This window comes from Pelodiscus sinensis, chromosome 1, assembly GCF_049634645.1.
Source record: "Pelodiscus sinensis isolate JC-2024 chromosome 1, ASM4963464v1, whole genome shotgun sequence".
NCBI lineage: Eukaryota > Metazoa > Chordata > Testudines > Trionychidae > Pelodiscus > Pelodiscus sinensis.
Window position 1 is genome coordinate 267,611,655 of NC_134711.1, and position 16,580 is coordinate 267,628,234.

The 16,580-nt window shown below is 43.1% G+C and overlaps 1 protein-coding gene across 4 annotated transcripts in view; it reads left to right on the forward strand.

Moving 5' to 3' along the window:
- Positions 1 to 16,580, forward strand: part of TBC1D4 (TBC1 domain family member 4) — a 162,818-nt gene that overhangs the window by 71,558 nt on the left and 74,680 nt on the right. Inside the window, exon 1 of one of the 4 annotated variants that reach the window (XM_075918885.1) lies at positions 1,662 to 1,917. The exons of the other annotated variants lie outside the window; for them this stretch is intronic. Within the exon in view, the coding sequence (XP_075775000.1) occupies positions 1,777 to 1,917 (141 nt within the window). The 5' untranslated portion in view covers positions 1,662 to 1,776. Of the gene's footprint in view, positions 1 to 1,661; positions 1,918 to 16,580 lie in introns of those variants that run through there. 4 annotated transcript variants of the gene reach the window in all.

Sequence of the window (16,580 nt, forward strand, 5' to 3'; positions counted from 1 at the left end):
CACGTAAAAAAATGTATTCCATGTGAAAATGTAGCTTGTTAGAGAACTGACAATTAGGCAGAAAGTTGTTAAAATGCAATAGTCATGTCCTAATGAACCAACATGTTCTTTTACAGTCTCATGACCATGATATGTAAAAGATTAAAAATATCCATTCACGGTCATTAAAATATACTAAGGCAACATGGGCAATCTTTTAACTTTTGCTCTACTTAGTAGAGGAAAAAACAAAATTTCCCTCATCCTGGTTAGCTTCAGAGATACCATCTAATGCCCCAAGTTATGTTGAACTCTTAGACAGTCCTAAATCAGGCTCTTAGCCAGTCCTAAATCAGGGTCTCCATGATGTTAATACCTGCTGAATCTTCTCTGAATCGTCAAAAGTTTGGTAGGAAGATCCTGGGATAGCTAATGCCACAGGTGCTGATGGATGTGGCATCCAAGATAAAGTACTGGGATGCGTTGTTAAAAGGATCATGAATCCCAATAAAGGTAATGAGTACCACATATTTGTCATCTATAGGCAAATATAGAATTGGTGAAGTAAACTTGTTAGTTACTTAAAACAAACTGCTGGGGAGATGATGGTGGGAAAATGAAAGTCTCTGTCCCGATAATAGAATTGAGCTTTACTATCCTCTGATACAACTTAGGGCCATGCCAACCGATCTGCTAGCCTCTTCATAGTTTTCATGAAAGCACTAATGCTAAACTCTTCTAGTCACATGTTTATTTATGTAACATGCGTGATGCATTGATGTCATGTTGGTGTCACTCACATTGAGATCAGACAGCTTCTTCTCATGTTTAACCTGTAAGATACAAATCTGGACTTCTTCATATGATGGCAGTGGATTGATTTTGTTGTTGTTGTTGTCAAGAACTCAACCCTAGTCCATAAACTTTAAGGAGCAATAGTTTCAGGAGTATATGTGTGGAGGAAGAAATATATAAAGCACCTAGAATTTACTTAAACAATGCTGTTTAATTGAGAGCTGCTGATTTTTGTAACTTCCCTTTAAGAAGCTAGCTATGTGACGAATATTTCAGTTGCCAGTGAAAGAACATTTATTATGATAGTGTAGGAACACATTCCTCTAGGAATTGTGTTGGGCTAGATCCAAATTCCTGAGACTTGTGAAAGAAGCAAATACTAGAACACACATGGCCTATGCCAAATATGGTAAAGAAGTAAAGTATTAGAAACCCAGTTAAGTACTGTAGTGCTAGAGATGTAGCCGTGTTAGTCTGGTGTAGCTGAAACAAAATACAGGACTATGTAGCACTTTAAAGACTAACAAGATGGTTTATTAGATGATGAGCTTTCGTGGGCCAGACTCACTTCCTCAGATCAAATAATGGAAGAAAATAGTCACAACCATATATACCAAAGGATACAATTTAAAAAAAATGAACACACATGAAAAGGACAAATCACATTACAGAACAGAAGGGGGATGTGGGGGGGGGGGGAAGGAAGGTGAATGCCAGTGAGTTAATGATATTAGAGGTGGGGAAGGGGAAATGTCTGTGAGTTAATAGTATTAGAGGTGATAATTGGGGAAGCTATCTTTGTAATGGCTAAGATAGTTGGAGTCTTTGTTAATTCCCCTGTGGAGAGTTTTGAATTTTAGCATGAATGCCAGTTCAGAGGATTCCCTTTCAAGTGCAGATTTGAATGTCTTCTGAAGTAGGATGCAGGTTAGCAGGTCATTCAGACAGTGTCCTTTCTGGTTGAAATGACAAGCAACTGTTTTTTCTTTGTGAGCCTGTCTAATGTCTGTTTTGTGGGAGAACTGGGAGCACTGGCTGTTGGGATACTGGAAGCACAGGAAGGAGGGGGGAGGAGATGAGCCAGGGCTGAGTGAGAGCTACAGAGAGGAGCAGCAGCAGCTTTGTAAAGAGGTTTCACCTTTGGTAAGTAAAGGCCTGTTGAAGTTTGTTTTGTTACTACCTTGCTTGCATGATACAACACAGCTTCAGAATACAGACCACACTCAAGCGTCATGCAGTTGCTGTTTAATCTAGCATAACCTCTAGGGATGGTCTAGAGCAGTGGTCCCCAACCTTTTGAGGTTGCCGAGCGCCAGGGGGCGTGGCCGTTCGCCCGCCGGGCGCCAGGGGGCGGGGACACTTGCGTGCCCGGGGGGCGGCCCCCCCCATAACCGTGCGCCTGGGGCCGACGCTCCCCGCAAGCGCCGCGCCATGTGCCCGGGGCCAGGCCAGCCCCGAGCACCTGGCGGGCGCATTCAAATGCCCCCGCGGGCGCCATGGCGCCCGCGGGCACCGTGTTGGGGACCACGGGTCTAGAGAGTACTGGGTCCTGCCCTGAGGACAGGGGACCGGACTTGATGACCTTCCAGTCCCTTCAGTCCTAGAATTCTATGATTCTATAACAACTACAAAATATTTTTTTTCCTTTTGGAAATTGGATTTTTAGAACTACATCTAGACTCTTCATTTCATCTTCCTTTTGGTCAGCTCTCTAACTGGTTTACAGTAACTTTGTAAAGTTATTTTGGAAATTATCTTTAGTGAAAGAAGAAAAATGAAATAAAATTATGTGGTAGTGTCGCCAAGTTTTTGACCAATTAAAACAATTTAAAACCAGTATTTTTCCCTTTTAAAATCTTTCTGCAGACATTCTTGAAGTAATTTGAACTTAACATTTTTCTAATGCAAAACAAATTTAAAATGTTTCACAATTAACTTAAGAGCAATTAAGAAAGCCTTTATATAGTAGCCTTGGGATAATGAAGGATTGAAGGAATTATCACAATTTTCAGTGAGATCACGTCACTTTTTTGTTCTATCACAGATTAAGTAACAGCACTTTATCGTTAATTCTTTTTCCTTTGCCTCTGCTGATACTCAACAGTCACTGAAAGCTTTGCTGAAGAAAGTGTCATCTCAAGAGAAACAATTGCCACACTCAAATATTTTTGTTCATGTTCTAATGCTTCAGGCTGTTGGGCAAGGATCTGCTAATATTGTGAAATTTTTTTAATTTTTTTTTGTAGTGTAACCCATGTGGCTCAGAACACCCTAGTCAAGATCACCTTTATAGCTCTCTTGTTCTTTGTTTATAGTAAAATGCCTATGCTGACATTTGAATAATAGAATTTGCTATCTGTTTTAGTGATTTCAGAATAAATGTACTGACTGTCTTGTGTTGGTAATCTGTTTGTAATAAGTCAACCATTAACTTAAATCTTTAACACTACAGGATCATTCCAACTTCTGACAAGTAAGGGCTTGTGTCACATTTGTACAGAGGAGGATTTTAAAAATACTTGTAGACATTAACATACTGTACCTGACAGAGATGGGAAACTTGTTTTAAAGGTCATTAGGCAGTGCAACTAATAATATAAAATTTGAAAATACAATTTTCAGTAAGAGTCTACATCTGCTTCTCTAGCATTATTTCTCTGGATTCTGCTTCTGTCCTGGTAGATAATAGGCAAAGAAGTTATCAGTGTAGGTGCTTTTGTGATACCATATACTTGTATTGATAAATTTTGAAGGATATCCCTCACTTCCCACAGGTACCAGTAAAATAGTCAAGGCAATTGTTCTTTGGATCGGAGATCCAATTCTTTAATGATCACTGGTGAATTACTAGCCTCGTGTGCAGGCTCACACTTCTACTGTGATTCAACTGGAAAAATTTCTGAAGTTGCTAGGAAGTCTAATGTCCTCTTTCTACTTGGGGCGTTGTGCTGGTGCCATCTTATAGCATCTCCCAGAGTAATATATTTTCACAGTTGTTCAGGAATCTCACTGGGAGGAGTGTGAGACTCTTGCTATGCTCATGTGGTACGCTTTTCTTCACATTAATCCTTTTTAACAGGAGGGGAATAATGTGTAAAATGCTAACAAGTAAGTTGCAAGGGCCCAAAATCATTGTTGCCATCTCCTGAAGTCAGAATTACACCCAGGTACATAAAGGGTGAATTTGTGTCAAGACTGGTAAACCTCCTTGTATAAGGAATATGGGTTATTTTGAGAGAAGGGTTTTCTCTTGAAATAACCACATTGTCTGTTATTTTGAAATAGTGCCATAATGTGAATATGCAAATGAAGTGCGGGATATTTAAATCCTGGCTTCATTTGCAGTTTCGAATGTCTTCATTTGCATCCCTCTCTCAAAAGAGGGTGCAAGTATAGACATACCGCGTGTGTGTGTGTGTGTCTGTGTGTGTGTGTGTGTGTGTGTGGGGAGGGGTAAGTAGTGGGAGAGATGCATGAAATAATATCCATGCTTATCTTGAACAGGGGGAATATTTTGATACAATTCTCTCTCCAGGCACTATCTTGACTCCTCACCTTCCAGTTTTTCATGTAAAAATGTGAATTTTAATCATGACCTCGAATCCATTCTTCTGCATTTTATCATTATAAAATACATACATCTTTTGGTCTTGGTGGCATATGTCTATTCACTTACTCCACAGCCAAACTTCATTGAAGTTGTACAATACCATTGCTGTGCATTGAACAGTGGATAGAGATCTAGCATTCCCTTACAAAATTTATGACTTGGAATGCAGAGAATGCATTTGCCATTCAGGAGATCATTCAGGAGATGTATTTTTTGTAAGCGATCTCTGAAAAGATAAGGCTTTAAAGAATCGCATACATGCCAGCAGTGGTAGAGGGCTGAAAGTAGCATGACATACTCACATCTTTGGTGAGAAGGTCAGTAATAAATGCTCTGTTAGTAATGTGTGTATTTAATGTAAAGCATGAAAGCACAACATTTCAAAGACTGAAGAAGAAATGGAGGACACATAAGACTGAGGAGATAGTCTGAAACTTCAAGTAGAGTGAGCTACTCTTAAATTCTTTGAAAAGGAGAGGTTTCAGTGTTTGTTTTGGAAAGCTGAATCCTGAAATTATTTCTATATATTCAAAACAAGTAGTTAATGTTAGAAGTTTACTTATTTAAATAATGGTATCGTGCTCTTACGACACTTGTCCCTAAAGTACTACAGGCAGTCCCCGGGTTACGTACAAGATAGGGACTGTAGGTTTGTTCTTAAGTTGAATCTGTATGTATGTCGGAACTGGCGTCCAGATTCAGCCGCTGCTGAAACTGAATGCCAGTTCTGACTTACATACAGAATCAACTTAAGAACCCCAAGCGTCCCCAAGTCAGCTGCTGCTAAAACTGATCAGCAGCTGATTCCAGGAAGCCCGGGGCAGAGCAACTCTGCCTCGGGCTTCCTGTAGTCAGCGCTGGTCAGTTTCAGCAGCGGCTAAATCAGGACGCCTGGGGCAGAGCAGCTGGGGTGCTGCTGGGTTGCTCCAGTAGCGCCGCTCCTCGGCACTACTGGACCAACCCAGCAGCACCCCATCTGCTCTGCCCCAGGCGTCCTGATTCAGCCGCTGTTGAAACTGACCAGCAGCGGCTGAATCAGGACCAGAGCAGCTGGGGTGCTCCTGGGTTGGACCAGTAGCGCCCAGAGCGGCGCTGCGGGACCAACCGGCAGCACCCCAGCTGCTCTGCCACAGGCGTCCGGAGAAAAGCCTAGTCTGCTGGGGGGGGCGTACAGCTGAGACCAGCAGACTAGGGAGACGGGGAGCAAAGCCTCTGAGGACGCCGGCAGCGGGACAGCCGCGGGGCGTCTGGGCTGTCCCGCTGCCGGCTTCCCCCGCGGCTTTGCAAAGCCACGGGGAAGCCGGCAGCGGCTGCCCGAGCCCCCCCGCGGCTTTGCAAAGCTGCGGGGGGGCTCGGGCAGCGAGGCAGCCCAGGCGCGCCTGGACTGCTCCGCTGCCGGCTTCCCCGCGGCTTTGCAAAGCCGCGGGGGGAGGGCGGGGGGGGGAGCTCGGGCAGCCCAGGCGCCCCTGGGCTGCCCGAGCCCCTCCGCGGCTTTGCTCTGCGTCTTCCTGGTCTGCAGACCAGGGAGACGCAGAGAAAGCCCCAGAGTACACGGGCGGCAGGACCGCGAGGTCCCGCAGTCCGTGTACTCTGGGGCAGCCCCGTTAGTATCTGCGGATCCGACATAGGTCGGATCCACGTAAGTCGGGGACTGCCTATATAGGCATTCTCTGTTTTAGTGGCACATGAGTTTTCTATTGATTTATATAATGTTTAAAGGAAAATTGGTGTTAAAATATAAGTTGTGTTGAAGGAAAAGAGAGTAATATAATTTTGATTTCAAAACACTGAGTGGAAGAATTGAGGGAAGAATTGAGAGAAGTGCCGGCAAGGAAATATTTCTTTGGATAGTCATCGTAAATAATTTAAAACTATTAACACTTTACCTACGTATGTTGGGCGTCAGTATAGTTCCACCATTTTTCCTCAAATAGTTTAAAAGGCAGAGAACCCAATGTCTACTCAACCAGTCAAGTAGTCGCGTGTACCATGTATTGTATTTCTTCCCAAATAATCCCCTTTGCCTGTTGACTCCCTTCTCTTACTCTCTGTATTCTTTATGTTGTCTGTTTAGATTAGAAGCTCTGAAAAAGGAACATTCCTTACTTTGTCCACTCAAAATAAGTTAGTTGCTTTACAAATCCTGTTTCCAGAGGCATGCTATGTAATATTGTTGTCTGATGAATATACTACACAGCAACTAGAGTCTGACTTTGCGCTGAATAGCATTACAATCAAACTGCATTAGTCATTTCTGAAGTAAACTAAACTAAATATTTCATGACTATTAAAATGCATAGGTTCCCTATTTTTAAAAATGTTTCTTCCCTCTTTTCTCTTGCATTGTGGAAGTACTCAGCTCTGCTTTTGGAAATAAATCATATTATCTTCAAATATAGGACCTCACTATGTGCAAGTGTGCATTGTTCGTATAGTGGAGTTATATATCACTGCTAAGAAGCACTTTTGTCAAGACCCAAATGGAAACATACCCACTTGAACCCAGGGGGAAAGCTGTGGAAAGAGAAAGGACTAGTAAATAACAAAATGGTACAGTTGGCCTTTCTTTATTCACTGCTGTTTCTCAGCTGTTGGTTAGTACACAATAATAAATGCCTTGCCTCACAATGAATCATGGAGAACCTTTGATTACACTGCTGAGGAAAAACACTGAGCACAGGAAAAGGTGTGAATGAGAGAGCATATGGGTATTTGGAAAGATGATTTTCTCAAGTCCACTGTCTTCCCATTGAGAGGGGAATGAGTGAGCTGGCTGGCTTTTATAGGTCCTCCACCCATCCTCCATTCTTTTGCCTATTTAAGGTCCTTGGGCTTTTTTTCTCTGTACAGGTTGAACCTGTGTAAACTGGGGCTCCTTGATCTGGCAACATCTGTGGTCCAGCAGGCCCACAGATATTGCTGAACCAGGGAGTGCCGTTGGAGAGCTGGTGGCTGGGCTGCTTACAGGGGACTGCCCGGCAGGGCCACCCAGGGAGCTGGGCTGGAGCTGGGCTGCCTGGCATAGCAGGGAAGAGAGTCGGGGGGACAGGCAGGGCAGGGAGGCTGGCAGCACAGAGGGAGCCACTCCGGAGGCTGGCAGCTGGTCCAGGTTCCAGCAAAATCCCTCATGTGGGACTATTCAGTTCCTGAAGGTGCCAGACCAGGGAGGTTCAGCCTGTATTTGGATTTTCCTGCTGCACCTTGATGTTTGTGTTTCTTTAATACGTCCTGTTTTTAGGGTTTGCTACTTCTAATGCCCTTCTGAGTGGGCTGTCAGTCCAAAACGAAAGTAAAATAAATTAGAAGCTGATGGAAAACATTCATTACTTGTTCAGATAGCTATTTACTGAATTTGTATCACAGATACTGGCCTAATTTCAAGTGTGATTATAAAAAGGGAACCTGCATATTCATAAATCTGTATTTTATATAACAAGGAGTAGAAGGGACCATTCTGATGGAGCAGTAGAACCATTCTGAATTTAGGCCTTTATCTTGCTATTGGCAAAGAATGCAGTGCCATTCCTAATGAGCAGCAGTGCTTTGATTATAGACAAGAGTATGTCTGGGCACCACAGGTAGAATGCAGAAAAATATGCCGAGTAATTAATTTCAGTGAGGCTGCCAACAGCATTATTGGGTAAGATGGGTGCGTTTGGTGATTAGTTGATTTGCTGAAAATGCGTCTTAGGGGGTTTTATGCTTTCCTCGAGTGCCCAGAGTTGTGAGACATTTCACTGCCATTTGCTCTCAGCATGAGGCAGCTTTTTCTGTTCCAGCCAAGGGTCACCTCTCAGATTTCATGGGCAATGCAAGCACTTCATTCTTAACCTGTGCAGCCTCACCTGTTCCTCTACAAGTTAATGAGAGGTGCACTTCAGCACCCAAATGCTCTGAGCATCCTCCTTGAGTTTCCAGTCCCTGGTCCACTGGACACTCATATGGATGACCAGAGAGGGATCATGTGAGGATGACCTGTTGTGTCATCCTCCGTCTGGGGCATCTGGTATTGGCCACTGTCAGCAGATAGGATACTGGGCTAGATGGACCTTTTGTGTGGACCCAGTATGACCATTCTTATGTTCTTATCTGACAGTCCCATTACTCCTAACCGAACAGTACCCTTCAGTTAGTGGTTTCACGCTAGAATTACTGCTTTGCTTAACTCAGACTTAGATTTGTTTATAGTGAAAACAGGAAGTTCTTTAATGCACAGAGAACAGAGATTGGAGAAGTAGCAAATAAAAATATTGCAAACCAATGGGTATGTATAAACTAAAATCATAACATGCTTTTCTAGAATGTAGATTTAAGTAACAAGACACTTAACTCTCTAGTGAAGTTTAGCTCACTCAGAGACTTTCTCCCAAAGTTTAATAGCCTGGGTGACCCTATGACCCTCTCTTCATAAGATAAGCATATTGGCATCTTGTCCTGTAGGTGAAGAATACCATGTGACTCTTTGCATTGTTCGAATACCAAACTAATTTTTTGATCTTAGTCATAAACAGGACACTCTCCCTGCTGTGTGTTCTTCCTGCAGATTTTGTGATCTCTTGTCAGCTTGGCAATCTTAATCAGCTGTTGGCTTTGTATGCAAGTAGACTTACGTTGTAAACACACAATAACTAGCCAGGGAGATAAATATCTGCCACCCCCTGCCTGACCAGAACCTGTTTATCACCTTCTGGTGACCTATCTTAACTAGCAGACTTTAACAGTGTTGTTTGCAGTATTGTAATCTTGTTGGTCCCAAATTTTTGAGCCACACCGAGAAGAGCTTCAGAAAGCTCAAAAGCTTGTCTCTTACAACCATAGAAATTGCTCCACTAAAAGATACTACTTCACCCACCTTGTCTCTCCTATATGTTAAGGATTCTGTAGAAACTCATAACTGAAAATTGTATGTAAGGATATTTAATTTTGAAAACTTCCTGTGCAGTGTGGGCTCTATTAAATAGATATCAGTCCCAGGGAATTCCTGGAAACTCTTGGGCACCATTTATGCCTTCTGCCACTTAGCATAAAGGGGGCCTTTCGCCAGAGGTACACTGCTATTATTTGCAACTTTGGTTGAATTTGAAAAATCATTTTGGCTGGAAAAAAAATTGAAATTTTGGAAATGTTAGAATAGTTCATTTTTTAAATGTATTTACAAATTTTTAATTTTAATAGAAATCACATTTTTTAAAAGACTTGTCGAGTCAACCCAGACAATTTTTTTCGGGGCTTTTTATTGTTGTTTTGGGTGAGAAATGGAAAAATAATTAGTTTGGTTCTAAATGTATCAAACTTTCTTTAAGTTTTCATTTAATCATGAAATTAAAATACTTATTTGCTGAGGCGTAGTTATTAGCAAATTTGAAATTAAAGATTTAGCGCTTTAATCAGAAAAGGGGCTTTTCTTATTACTACGTAATTCTATAAGATTCCTTTAGATAGAGTTAAGTACATCAATCTTAACTTTTGTTGCCCCAGAGTAACTGACTGAAGGTTAGGGATGTTAATCTAAATTTAATCAAATAGTCAATGGAATTTGTATTGGCTATTTGATTAGTGGATAAGGACGCAAATCCCCCACAAACTCTTGCTATATTTCAAAGGCAGAAGCACCATGGAGAGCATGGGGCCAGCTTGGGACTCCAAGCAGTGCCCCACTGGCCTCATGCTCCCTTGAGAGAACCTTAGCTAATCAATCTTAGCTATTCCAGACCTGAAGGTCTCACTCTTTGCTTATCTGTGGCGTTTTTGTTCTTTCTGCTTCCTTTGTATTTTCAAAATATATCTGAGACATGGTGGACCAATATATCTCCCACTTTGTTTCTCTATTAAGGGATTGACATGGCTACAACAGCTCTGGGTACAAAATATATCTAACTGACATAATAGTACAGTAAAACTCTATTTCTATGTGTGATTTAATTTAGAGCTTAGTTTCCAGAGTTTCAGTAATTTGTTTTGAGGCTTCTACTAGCATCAGAAAGTGCTGAATACATTAAACCTGACTGAATAATACTGCGGGTTGAACCCCTATATACCATCACCTTTGGGACCTGACCGGTGGTGAGCCAGGGAATTTTCCAAACCTCTGGAATTCAGTATTGTCTAGCACAGAGGTGGGCAATCATTTCGGAAGCGGGGCCACTTCACAAATTTTGGAAGTGATTGCGGGCTGACCTGGAAGGGGCGATGCCTCTAGCCAAAAGGGCAGGGCCGGGGGCGGGGTTGAGAACTACGCTGCTGGGTATGGTGACCTTATTTTCTGAACCAGCTGCTATTAGTACATAAGAATGGCCGTACTTGGTCAGACCAAAGGTCCATCTAGCCCAGTAGCCTGTCTGCCAACAGTGGGCAGCATCAGGTGCCCCAGAAGGGATGGACCGAAGACCATGCTCAAGCAATTTGTCTCCTGCCATCCCTCTCCAGCCTCTGACAAACAGAGGCCAGAGACACCATTTTATCCCCTGGCTAATAGCCTTTTATGGAACTAACCTCCATGAAATTATCTAGCTTCTCTTTAAACTCTGTTATAGTCCTAGCCTTCACAGCCTCTTCTGGCAAGGAGTTCCACAGGTTGACTACACGCTGTGTGAAGAAGAACTTTCTTTTATTAGTTTTAAACCTGCTACCCATTAATTTCATTTGGTGTCCTCTAGTTCTTCTGTTATGGGAACTAATAAATAACTTTTCTTTATCGGCCCTCTCCACACCACTCATAATTTTATATGCCTCTATCATATCCCCCCTCAGTCTCCTCTTTTCTAAACTGAAAAGTTCCAGTCGCTTTAACCTCTCCTCATATGGGACCTGTTCCAAACCCCTAATCATTTTAGTTGCCCTTTGTCTGAACCCTTTCCAAGGCCAAAATATCTTTTTTGAGGTGAGGAGACCACTTCTGTACACAGTATTCAAGATTTGGGTGTACCATAGTTTTATACAGGGACAGTAAGATATTCTGTGTCTTACTTTCTATCCCTTTCTTAATAATTCCTAGCATCCTATTTGCCTCTTTGACCGCCATTGCACACTGTGTGGAAGTTTTCAGAGAACTATCCACGATAACGCCGAGATCTCTTTCCTGATTTGTCATTGCCAAATTAGCCCCCATCATATTGTATGTATAGTTGGGGTTATTTTTCCCAATGTGTATTATTTTACACTTATCCACCTTAAATTTCATTTGCCATTTTGTTGCCCTATCACTCAGTTTGGTGAGATCTTCTTGGAGTCCCTCACAGTCTGCTTCTGTCTTGACTATCCTAAACTGTTTGGTATCATCCGCAAACTTTACCACTTCACTGCTTACCCCTTTCTCCATATCATTTATGAATACGTTGAAAAGGATTGGTACCAGGACTGACCCTTGGGGGATACCACTAGTTACCCCTCTCCAGTCTGAAAATTTACCATTTATTCCTATCCTTTGTTTTCTGTCTTTTAACCAGTTCTCAATCAAAGAAAGGACCTTCCCTCTTATCCCATGGCAATGTAATTTACACAAGAGCCTTTGGTGAGGGACCTTGTCAAAGGCTTTCTGAAAATCTAAGTATACTATATCTACTGGATCCCCCTTGTCTGCATTAAAGAACAGTTTAATTTAAATTATGAAACAGTTAAAATACTTAATCTTTCTCTCATTAGTTTATCAAACTTAATTTTAAATAAAGTATTATGCTCAACACAAAAGGTTTCAATGTTTTCTTAATTTATGTCATATTTTCTATATGACTTCACACCACAACCTGCGAATAGGGTATTGCAGTGGTTCACAAGATCCATATTCCATAGGAAGATAAGATTGGTCATGCAAGGTGTAAGAGGTGTGAGAGTGCTTTTCACAACTGCTGCTACCTGTGAATCCAGCAGCACCTTAGGCTCAATTATGAGTTCTAAATTGTAAGTAAAGCCTGCATTACAGGATGTGGTCACAAATCCTCACACTAGTTCCTTGGACGAATCATTTGTAACTTCTGGGTAGCTTTCAGAGCTGTCTTCTCTGGGCTGAGCTGCAGCCAGTTTACCCCCTTTCAAGCTGCTGTCTCAGGAAGATCTTAGAAGATGCAGAGCTAAGTATCATCAGTGTACTGAAAATATCACAACCCTTCTTTAATTGAGCACTAAAAACTTCATCCAGTTTGACCTGATGTAGTGGATTAACATGGCTGACTAGTGAGGAAGTACATGGGACGGGGGTGGGGGGGGGCAGGGGCGAGTGGCAGCACTGGCCATGTGACTCATCCCTGGGGAGGGCTCGGACATACCCTTCCTGGCCCCCTCCCTGAGCGATGTGGCCCAGAGGACTACCGGGGGAAGGGACTGGTGCTAATAATGGACAGGGTTGCCAGGTGTCTGTTATTCAACCGGACAGTCCAGTTTTTGGGCCCTCTATCTTGTAAAAAATTTCAGACAATACCGGACATGTGACCAATGGAAGCCTGGCGGGGGTCGGGGAAGTGGCTGGGAGGCGGGGCGTGATTGGCGCTGGGAGCCTCTGGTTGTGTCTGACATAGGAGTGATCACTGGGTCAAGAAAGAGTGCAGTGTGCAGAGAGCACCGCGGAGTGGGGACACTCTAGTCCCTGCCCCAAGTAACTACAAGGTTGGGGATTAAACCCTAGAAAACCTGGGCCCAGCCTTGTTGGGATTTCGAGGACTCTGCTACTCAGGAGAGTGGAAGGGGAGTCCTCAGGGTCAGGGAGGCCTTTGGATAAAAAGTGGGAGTGGGGACTCAGATTCTTTTGCTGGTCCATTTTACCGGGGTAGTATAGAAGTCAGGAAAGTTCCCCACAATACCGGGCTCGTTCCCCCACTTACACAGGGCAGGAGGAGACTTTGCATTTTTTTCCCCCTCTCCAAGCCCTGAATGGCTTGGAGGTTGCGGGGGGGAAGGGGGGGCGGGGCACGCAAAGTCTCCTTCCATCTCCTGGGGCACGGGCATTTAGATGGAACTGACAGCTCTCAGAACAGATGGTGGTTGTCTGCGGGAAGAGGCAGGGGCAAAGGCTTCACATGCTCCCCCACCCGCATGCTAATCGGGGTCTGAGGGCTGGGAAGCACAGAAGTGTCCTAGCTCCACCCCTTCTGAGGTGGCCTGGGGCTGCTTCTGCCCACCCTGCCCTAGCTTGTTCTGATCACTAGGCTTTGGCACATCACTCTAATTCCGGCTGCTGAGTATGGGAGTGGTCCTGCCTTTCCCCTGAATGATGTGGCAAACAGGAGGGGGAGTGGAGTCACTTCCCACTTCTCCTCTTCCCCCCCTTACTGCTGGTGAGGGCAGGGAGTCTGACCCTTGCTGCGGACTCCAGACCTCCAGGCTGCCCAGAGTCTCTGGTCCCTTGCCCCTCCCACCCATAGCACTGGGGGGTCATATGCCTCCTCGCCCCTTCCTCCCACACACATGATGCCAGCGTGGCTTAACTAACAAAATATTTATTGACTAATAAAATCCTTATGTATACCAACAGGTTTAAAAGTGCACCTCTCGTTTAGCTCAAAAGTGCTTTTCTTACCAAAGTGTGAACCTGATATATGTTAATCAGATGCAACGTGACTCCCCTCCCCTAATAGTGACACATGGCCATTTAAATTTCACTGTTTGTGTATGGGGCCTGTGCTTATAGTAATATGCAGTACAGTATCTTTAACTTGATCTCTAAACCAACCCTTTCAAAAAGCATCAAAGGCCTTTGTTCTCATTGAGAACTACATGTCTGTTTATCTTCCACTCATCTTGATCTGTCTCCCCCCGCCTGCCCTTTCATGTACCAGCTGAAGGAATGCTGCATCCTACCCTGTCCTTGGTGACAGAGTTTCTGTGCCCATTGTTTTGATGCAGCTTCCAGAGATGTATCTTCTGTTGTGCATCAGAATTCTGACTCCTGAGTGTTGTTTTACAGGCTGTGAAGAATAGCTCTCAGCACTCCTCTCCAAATAATCTGTCAGTAAGTCCAAATGATAATGGTATTGCATCCAGCTTTTTAGAAGTTAGAGAAATAAATAAAGCAGAATAGAGCATTCCTCTTCTATCTTCCAGAAGAATTGCAAGGCTTTGTTCAAAATAATACTCTTAGACTGACTAAGCAATACTAAAGGCTTTAAACTGATATTTTTTTTGTCTGACCTCACACTCATGCTGACAGAGGTAGCATTTTGGGGTCAGTCTGGCACATCTGCCATTGAAGCTCTTACACCTTATTCTTGTTGTCTGATGTCCCTTTATTACTTGTATGAAGTGTTTAAAGTCCATATTACCAATTTAGATATGGGAGGGAGGCCATTTTTGTATTCGTACTCAGACAGTGATCTTTCTCCATTATGGAACAACTAGATAAGCTGGTTTTTCAGTCTCTATTTCGATGTAATTTTCTTCATTGTACCCAATATCTCATGAAGCTCAGTTTTCTTAACAAATTAATTTAAAGCTGTTTCAATTTATTTCCAGGTATCATGGTGTTTCAAAGGATTTGCAGTTTCATGTGAAATCCATCAGAGAGGGAATCTTTGTTAGCTGTCAGCCGACGGTCAGGGCAGTGTGTGTGTGTATGTTTCCGAGAAAAGGTTTAACGTCCGTGTCTTTACTGCTAGGACCGGGGTCCCATCGCAGAGGGTGGCCAGCAGGCCAACAGACGCCCCGAGTTTATAGGAAGAGCTTATTACGCTTCAGATTTTAGCTGCTACAATTTCATAATTCCTTCGCAGCGGGCAGCGTCGGGGAGACTGAGAAGCGCCCCAACTGAATTTTGCCACCTGGGTGTGACACAAATCCAAACGCCCAAGCTCTCCCTATATCTGTCCCTTTATGACCGGCTGAAGTTCTTTTAAATTGTGCTTGGTTCTATTACAGCAACTGAAGGAGTCAGGTTAAAGCTTAAACAGTTACAGGTTTATTGAGGAAGCTTATAAATCATATGGTTGCAATGGCTATTGTTCTATTTCTTAACTATTAGCAAAATATAGGTCTTAAAAATGGTTACAAAGAAGATAAAGATAGAAAAATAGAAATAATGGTACCAAGTAACAGCTTACTCTTTCTATGTGTACACTTAAGACAGAGGACCACATCCAGGTACCATTTTTACCCCCTTCTGTGCCTCTCGACTCCAGCATGTCAGGCCAGGGCCGGTCCCTCAATTCCTAGGAAAGACGAAAATACGAGGTGGGCGTCCCCATAGAACCTCGGGAGGTCAAACACCTAACCCGACCAGCAGGTAGAGGGTAGAATGACACTCCAAGTGAGTGTGTGCTGGGCCCATCTTTTATAATCATGAGGTCACGTATTTCTCTTTCTTATCTGTCATGCCAATTGATGCTGGTCTGTCTGCTGTGAGACCAGTTTTTACAAGGAAGTTGTGAACTTAATTTACACTTGTAAGAGAGAATTGAGATGATTAAATTTTGAAGTACTGGACATTGTTTTCTCAGTGGGAAATTCCTCTTCCTGGGACTGTGTGTTCGAATCAACATAGGTGCCAGCCACAGCCTCGAGGCCAGCTTATTGACTTAGCTGCTCTCTATCCACATATCTGTGTTTCAGCTTCTCAGGATCAGATGAGCCAGCATAGACTATGCTGATATTATTGCTCCTTCTCTGCCCTGTGCTTCAGAGAGGCAAATAAGATGGATGATATGGGGTTATAGTCTGTCTGGCCACATTAGCTTAAGACCTATTTGCACATTCACAACCATCTCCTTTCCATCTCCCAGGCAGTTTTTGTTTTAAAAACTTTGCATAGTTGTTAGCCGCTATAGTGATACAATACATGCTGAACAATCGCTGCTTACGTTGTTACACTACACAAAGTTCAGCACTATAAACTGGTCCTAGAGTCAGTGCTAGGGCATACTTGTAGCCCTGAAAGTTTTTGTACTTGTCTATGTACTATTTTGGATTGTGGACCTGAAAGCATAGCTGACAAGTAATTCATTAACATTGTTTATGCAGTACTTTTAAGTAGCTTAAATAATGCTGTTTGGAGAATGAGCAAACATTCCTCTCAGGAATAGGCTTGACTGACCTTTCACAGATTCCTTAAGTAGCTTCGTTCTCTGGGTTCAAGAGGAGCTATGACAGCCCTATGAAATCAAGCATAGAAAATGTTCCATTTCTGTAACAGTTTAGTCATTTCATTGTCTGCTGTAGGCCATCTTGCACTTGGAAACATTCATATTTTGAAAGTATTTTTGAGAGTTTTATAAAT